Source organism: Brassica oleracea, chromosome C4 (genome assembly GCF_000695525.1).
Source record: "Brassica oleracea var. oleracea cultivar TO1000 chromosome C4, BOL, whole genome shotgun sequence".
NCBI lineage: Eukaryota > Viridiplantae > Streptophyta > Magnoliopsida > Brassicales > Brassicaceae > Brassica > Brassica oleracea.
Window position 1 is genome coordinate 41,516,069 of NC_027751.1, and position 8,450 is coordinate 41,524,518.

At 38.1% G+C, this 8,450-nt stretch overlaps 1 protein-coding gene across 1 annotated transcript; it reads right to left on the reverse strand.

Annotated features, from left to right (window-relative positions):
* Positions 1 to 2,248: 2,248 nt before the first annotated feature.
* On the reverse strand, positions 2,249 to 5,071 carry LOC106341660 (probable receptor-like protein kinase At2g23200). The gene is made up of 2 exons (XM_013780366.1): positions 4,926 to 5,071; positions 2,249 to 4,868 (listed from the first exon to the last, which is right to left on the reverse strand). The coding sequence occupies exon 2, from the start codon at positions 4,827 to 4,829 to the stop codon at positions 2,337 to 2,339; it is 2,493 nt and encodes an 830-aa protein (XP_013635820.1). The 5' UTR covers positions 4,830 to 4,868; positions 4,926 to 5,071; the 3' UTR covers positions 2,249 to 2,336.
* Between the last annotated feature and the right edge of the window lie 3,379 nt (positions 5,072 to 8,450).

Consider the following 8,450-nt stretch of genomic DNA (forward strand, 5'->3'; position numbering starts at 1 on the left):
GTTTTTGGACATATACCCATCGATCGATCCATTTATATAAAAACGTTCGGAATATACCGAGGGACATCTTCCTCGGAATATACCGAGGGAGATGTTCCTCGGAATATACCGAGGGAGATGTTCCTCGGAATATACCGAGGGAGATGTTCCTCGGAATATACCGAGGGAGATGTTCCTCGGAATATACCGAGGGAGATGTTCCTCGGAATATACCGAGGGAGATGTTCCTCGGAATATACCGAGGGAGATGTTCCTCGGAATATACCGAGGGAGATGTTCCTCGGAATATACCGAGGGAGATGTTCCTCGGAATATACCGAGGGAGATGTTCCTCGGAATATACCGAGGGAGATGTTCCTCGGAATATACCGAGGGAGATGTTCCTCGGAATATACCGAGGGAGATGTTCCTCGGAATATACCGAGGGAGATGTTCCTCGGAATATACCGAGGGAGATGTTCCTCGGAATATACCGAGGGAGATGTTCCTCGGAATATACCGAGGGAGATGTTCCTCGGAATATACCGAGGGAGATGTTCCTCGGAATATACCGAGGGAGATGTTCCTCGGAATATACCGAGGGAGATGTTCCTCGGAATATACCGAGGGAGATGTTCCTCGGAATATACCGAGGGAGATGTTCCTCGGAATATACCGAGGGACATGTTCCTCGGAATATTCCGAGGAAAGGTGTCCCTCGGTATATTCCGAACGTGTTTTTATAAACGGATCGATCGATGGGTATATGTCCAAAAACACATCGATCGATGTATATCCCGACGAAGTACTCCTTCGGTATATTCCGAGGAGATTTCCGACAAACTGGTGCTCCTCGGAATTTCCTCGTAAATGTGTTTCCTCGGAATTCCGTCGGATATTTCCGACGGAATTCCGAGGAAAGAAGAAATTCCGAGGAATTATTTCCGACGACTTGTTTCGTCGGTATGTCGTCGGAATAACGTTATTCCGACGAAATTCCGACGATTTTTTCCCTCAGTATCCATGTTGTTTTCTTGTAGTGAAAACATAAGTTTTTTTTTTTATTTTGTCATCAACATAAGTTTACATGTTTATTATTCAGTTATGAAGAAATATATATAATTTTTTACTGTTAGTGGAAACGTAGTTTTATGATTTTAGATGAATAACCAATATATTACGGTTTTAGTGCAAAGTCCAGAAAATGCAATTACGTTGTCTTAGGTTTAAAAAAGAGTATACTAGTTTTCGTAAGAAATGTTGTTTGCATATTTGATTGAAAATAACCATTTTATCTTTTACAAAATAATAGTTTTTTTTTTAAATTAAAATAATTTAAATTATGATTATAAATATATATATTTTAGATATTTTCAATTTTGGACACATGAATATTTTTGTTTCAAACACATCTAAAATATTCATTTTCATCTTGACACACTTTTTAATTTGACAAAAATAAATAACAGCTGCCAACTGCATTTGAAGTATGAAATGAATAGCCATATACAGTAGTTTGATTTGTGATCTTTGAATTGAACAAAACTTAGGTTCACCCCATAGGGTGAACTTTTAAATTCACCTCTCATTCTAGAACCAATCAAATTGCCACGTAGATAATTAATTAAAAAATATTAAATTTATTTTAAAATAACTAAAAAAAATAATGCTAATTTTAACAACGCTGACACCGCCATCTAAACCGTAAACCCGAAATTTTAATTTTTTAACCCTAAACCGTAATTCTAAAACCCAAACTCTATACCCTAAACCCAAATCCTAAACCCTAAAACCAAACTGTATATTCTAAACCCAAATCCTAGACCCTAAACCCAAACAGTAAACCTTAAATCCAAACCTTATACCCTAAACCAAATCCTAGACCCTAAACCCAAACAGTAAACCTTAAATCCAAACCTTATACCCTAAACCAAATCCTAGACCCTAAACCCAAACAGTAAACCTTAAATCCAAGATTTAGGTATAGGGTTTAGGGTTTAGGGTTTGGGTTTAGGATTTAAGGTTTAGGGTTTAGAATTTAAAATTTAGGGTTTACGGTTTAAGTAACGGCGTCATCGGCATTAAAATTGGCATTATTCTGTTTTTTTAGTTATTTTTAAATAAGTTTAATATTTTTTAATTAATTATCTATATGGCAATTTGATTGGTCATAGAAAGAGAGGTGAATTTAAAGGTTCACCCTAGGGGGTGAACCTAAGTCTTGTTCCTTTGAATTGACGACTCTTTTTAGAAACTCTATCACCTTTTACTTATCTTGGGAATAATGTTCACCAACCGTAACTTTACATGGCACTTACCAACTTTAACTACACCAAAAAAGTGCAACATCCACTTCGTTAATTTCGTAACGGTTCCTCTATAACTTGGGACAAAACTCGAGTCTGAGAATGAGATGAATTTGTACTTCCATATTTCTTCACTTGATCCTCCTGTACAACCAAGTTGCAGCTAAATGAATCACTCACCACTAGCCTTGGAATCACCAAGGAGCCATCTCCTACACTGCTGGAGATAGACGCAGCACTATCTTCAAGAATCGTCATCATCTGAAGCCGAAGGATGTATTCCAGTTCCCAGCTTACATCCGCCATGCTCGGCCTCTCGTCTCCACTATCCTTAAGACATTTCTCCGCGACTTCCATGAATTTCCTCAAAATCTTCGGCTCGATTTGACCTACCAATCTTTGGTCTACAATCTTATCAACTACCCCGTTGGATTTGCATGACATGGCCCAGTCCGCTAGGTTCTGTTGCTCAGCAGGAAGGTGCCTATCGAGAGCCGGTCTCGCACACAAAACCTCGAGGAGAACAACTCCGAACGAGTACACATCTGATTTCTCCGTCAAGATGCGTGTGTACATATACTCGGGATCGAGGTAACCGTACGTTCCTTTAATGTTAGTGCTGATACTTATCGATTCTTGATTCCGAACCACGAGCTTCGATATCCCGAAGTCAGCAACTTTGGCAACAGTGTTCTCGTCCAGTAGTATGTTTGTGGATTTAACATCTCTGTGAATGATTGCTTCTTCCGAGCCACTGTGGAGATAGTGCAGTCCTCTGGCTGCTCCGATGCAAATCTCCAGCCTTTGTTTCCATGAAAGTGAAGGCAAATCCGAGCCGTATAGATGCTCCTGAAGCGTACCTTTTTCCATAAACTCGTAGACAAGGATCATCTCCGAGTTCTCTTCGCAGTAGCCCGTTAGAGAAACAAGATGCCTGTGCCAGATTCTTGACAAGACTTGAATCTCTGTTTGAAACTCGAGTATTCCTTGTCCGGAACCGGGCTTGCCTCTCTTGATAGCCACTTTGCTTTCATCTGGAAGAATGGCTTTGTAGACATCTCCGAACCCGCCTTTACCGATCAACAGCTGCTCGTCGAAATTGTTTGTAGCTATCAAAATGTCTTTGAAGGGAATCTTCAAACCTAACTGCAGGTTACCTAATTGGGAATTGTTGTCGGAATAGAAATATCTATTGTCAGAACTCCTACCTCCTCTGTACAATGGCAAAGGAGACCACACAGTGATCTCGGCATCTGACTTCTTCTTCTTCTTTGATCTCCTCCGCTTCAAGAAAACCATAAACAACAAACTCAAGACTAGAAACAATCCAGCAGCAACACAACCTGCGATGATGTACACCCGGGAACTACCTCCATCTAAAGAATTAGAACCTTTTTTCTCTAGGAACTCCATAATCTCCAGACCATTCAGAAAACCAAAATCATTAGAGGGGACATTGTTACCTATACTAACATTCAAGAATCCAGAACCATCAGAGACATTCACGATATCGATATAAAACGGAGTGACTACTAACCCATGGTGATCAAAAGGATTGACATGTAGACGCCAATGCCCATTTACATATAGATAGAAATTAGTGTCAGAGGATTTTGATTCGTTGTTCTTGATATAGTAGAAGTGAACCCTGATGAAGTGTATAACGTTACTTCTAACCGTAAAACACCATGTAACGTTCATCAACCTAGCACCTTGATTCAACTCAACTGTTTTAGCCGACTGGTAGACGGAATCAGGAGCGGTGAAGATATCAGGAGAGGTGATTTGTGCAGGTGATCGAATGTTTTTCGTAGAATCTTTCTCGTAGATATAGTCATCGTCTACCGACCAAGTCCTTCCCAAGGCGTCGTATTCCGGTTTGATTTTAGCGCCACCTACGTTCAGTCTGTAGATTGTATGTAGATTCTTGTCCGAATCGGACAGAACTGTGAGGTTACTATGAGCAGAGAGCACTTCGATGGCGTTAACGAGAGCTACAGATGAGAGCTCAGGCACAAACCCAATTTCGAGTTCAGGCGAGTCAATCATCAAGAGAAACTCCTCGACTCGTGGGGTCTCATTGAAGTTCTGAAGCGTGAAACTTTTGAAGTGATGAGTGGAACCAGAAGTAGCGGAGATTTTGAAACGAGCAGTTAAAAGCTCCGTTCGAGAAGAGTCCGCAGAGAAATGGAGACGCACAAAGCGTAGACCAACAGAGTCGAGTTGGAACTTGTAATAAGAAGGGAGTCTGAAGATCCTAACCGTCCGATAGATTTCCGGCGCAGTGGACGATCCAGATTGGTTGCTGGTTTCAGTTCCATTCTTGGTGAAGGAAAACAAGTTAGCACCGGAGGCCATGTCTCCAACAAAAGTCCGACCAGCATAAGTGACGTTAGAATCCGACCCACAGTTGATGTAAAAGTTGTCGGGACGAGAATATGTAGACGTGGCAGAAAGTGTGAGATGAGGAAGAAGAAGAAGAACAATAACCACCACCATTGTCACAAATAGAGAAACAGAGTCTTGAAAACAGAGATAATCCATAGCTTTTGATGGAGAGAGCAAATAGTGAAAGACAAGTATTATGGTCGAATAAATTTTACATTCATTTCAATGAAAATAAAAAAGAAAGACAAGTTTATGAGGTCGGGGGATGAAGAATCATGTGCTGTGAAGAGGATTGAGGAAAATGTTGAGATCGTTTTAAGTCACTTAGTTGGACGAATAAGTTGCTCAAAAATCGTTTGTCTTCGTCTTTTGTGGCCGAGATTGCAACTGGAAAACGAGTTCAGACCATCGGGCTAATAAAATATCTTAATAAATGGTTTTGACAAATTTTATATATTGCTATCATGCCAGTATAACAATAAATATAAGTCAAAGTCTAACTATAGACCGACTTCATATCTTCATCCAACTAAATATCATCAACTTAGTAAAGTTTCTGACAAAAAAATCGATTCCAAAACCAACAGATTTATGTTTTACCTCAAATCAGCTTTTATTAGCCGACTAGCACTGCTTAGTTTACAAATATACACCTTACAAATATATTAATCTTTAGGATTTATGTCGACCAAAATCTTTTGGAAATCTAGTCACGGTTAAAACATTGTCTATCTTCAATGGAATGTTGCATCAAAGTCCAAGCTTAATATTGCTGTACCCATAATTTCCAAGGAAGCAGCGGCTTACCCAAAAAGATAATATCTCACGAGTAAACATAAAACCCTCAAAGTTCAAAAAAAAAAAAAAAAAAACATAAAACCCTCGCCAATTAACTTCTCGTGTGTTCTTTATTTGGGTCGTTAACTTCATCTGGCAACCTACAATCTGATAATCCCATTTAGTTGATGAGGATTTGAAATGATTGACATATGACATTAACTTCACAACACATATAAACAGATTGGTGGTGTATATAAATAAACAGATACATGATATGATGACATTATCCATTATATGCAATGTATAAGATAAAAATATATATATATATAGTGTGCTGATATGAAGTTTAGTGATCAGCTATAAATATCAAAGAAGATATACTTTGACCTTTGTGTCAGACTTCTGTTATATTTGTTAGATTATAATATCATACTATTTTTCTCTAGGAATATCTGGGCACATAGACAATACATAAGCAACCATAATTATACAATCATCCAACTTTCACACTTTGTCCAGCTTCAACGTAGTCACCATGTCCGTTTCTCCATTGACTTTGAAAATAACAGCAAACAGGTCAAGACACGCAAATGAAAAATGTTTAATATGGCGATAAGACATTATCTATGACCATTGTAATTAAACTAATAGGATAAGAGGGAGACGAATAATTTTTCTTGAAGAGTTTATGCTATAAGATGCTTACCACTTCATCATCATCATCCAACTTTCACACTCTGTCCAGCTTCAGCGTAACTAATCACCATGTCCGTTTGTCCATTGACTTGGAAAATAACAGCAAACAGGTAAGAACAAGAAAAAAAATATATTTAATATGGTGATAAGCCGATTCTTGTATGTACTATCGGTAGCGGCTCTGAGCAAAAGCGGTAGAAGCATCTGCGTCTGGCTCTTGACAACATAAGCATTTTTCGGCCATTACTAAATAGTATCAGTAGTTCAGATAGTCAAACTAGCAATCCACTCAAAGGTAGCAGGAATGAAACTGTTTTACAGCTCCTTTTTGTGTGCTTACTGCCCTTGTTTTATTAGAGTTGTTCAGGGCCAGGCCTGCGTATTATCTACGTTTTACAATAGACTATCATCTATGACCATTATAAGCTAATATGATAAGAGGGAGTTCAACTCATGACAAATTTATCTTGAAGAGTCTATGCTATAAAACAAAACTTTTTTACATCAAAAGGAATAGAACTACCAACAAAAACCAAACTCCTATGAAAAGCTCAGACAGTCTTAGCAAAAGTGTCTGCTATCTGGTTCTGCATCCTTGGAACGTGTGTGATCTTGAAGTTGTGGAATCGTCGTTTAATAGATGCTAGCTTTGCTAGTTCTGGAGAAAAACTTGACTATGATGTCGGATATTGATCATTGCAACGGCATCCTTGCAGTCCGTCCCAAAGTGTTGACATATTATGTGTTGAAGTATATTCTTCATATACCAAATAAGAGCATCTAATTCTAAATGCAGATGAGACACTCGTCTCTCTCTTTGTTTCTCAACCCTTATTGATTTCCAAATTCATCTAGGCATGCATACCCAACCATATCCACTATGACGTGTCTGGTTTGGTGGATGTGCATCATTTGGGTCTTTAATTTTGCGTCAAACCAAGCATGACATTCATTTTTAACATGTCTAATTAACTCCGTCGGATTTCTTGTGATTCTTTTGAACAGTTTATCATTTTAGGTTTTCTAGAGATACCAAATAATGGATCTCTATCTAACTCTAAAAGAAGACTTACAAGAGAATTTGGTAAGAAAATTTGATTAAAAACTAAATTAGATTGAAGTGGCACTAATTTGCAACTGATGAGTGAGTATCTTAGAGACCGAGCGCAAGTTTCTGATTAGTGTTATTAAACATATACAAAGAATGATCACCTAAAGCTTAGTTGGCTAATTACATCTTTAATTGGACCCATTATGAAGTCATTTCTAAACAAAGAAGGCGTATGCTTGTTAATGAAGTGATTAGCAAAAAGTAGTATGTTTATGGAAAAGGTAAGCAATGTTGGTTAAAGTTCAGCATCTTTCATAACAAGAAGAGTCTGCTCACTACAAGAAAACGTGGGAGTAACGACTGCGATTTACGACTACAAATGTGTAGTCATAAATTACCTTCGACTTTACGACTAAGTTACGACTACCTGAATGTTCGTCGTAACTTAGACGTAATTTTGCTACTAATAGTTTTCGTCGCAAATTGATCGTAAATTAACTTCTCGTTTACGACTACACTTTCATGTAGTCGTAAAGTAGTCGTAAATATATACGACTAAGAAACATCGACGTTGTACTATCTGATTAACGACCAATTTACGAGGAATGCAGTTGCACATTGGTGGTTACGTTATTATCAAACGTAAATTCGTTGTAAACCCAAAATCGAAATTTCCCTATAAATATGATCTTCTCCCTCATTCTTAAGATGCACAAAAATAAAACGAGAAAGAGTAAAAAAAATGTCTAGAAATATCTATGAGCTTCGGAGTTGGATGTATGCGCATAAAGATTCAAGCGGACGAGTAACAGAAGAATTTCTCAACGGAGCAGAGATGTTCATGTACCACGCCGGACAGACGTCTCTCACACTAGAAACGGGTAAAATGTTTTGTCCCTGTCGTAAATGCAACAATACCAAGTTTGGTGCTAGTGAAACGGTTTGGAAACATATAGTAAATGGAAGATTTACTCCACATTACTATATCTGGTTTAACCACAGAGAAGCTGATAATAGGAATGAAGCTAGTAGTAGTAATCAGGTTGAAAATGTTCGTAACAGAGAGGAACCACATTTACCTTCTGAAAGTTTTAACCTTCAAGAGGATCATATGGTAGATCATGATAGGATGCATGATATGGTTACAGATGCATTTCGTAAAACAAGATCAGCAATAGAGGAGGTAGAAAATGTAGAGAGACATAATTTGGATGCAAAAAGATTTTATGAGATGCTAGCAGCAGCTAATG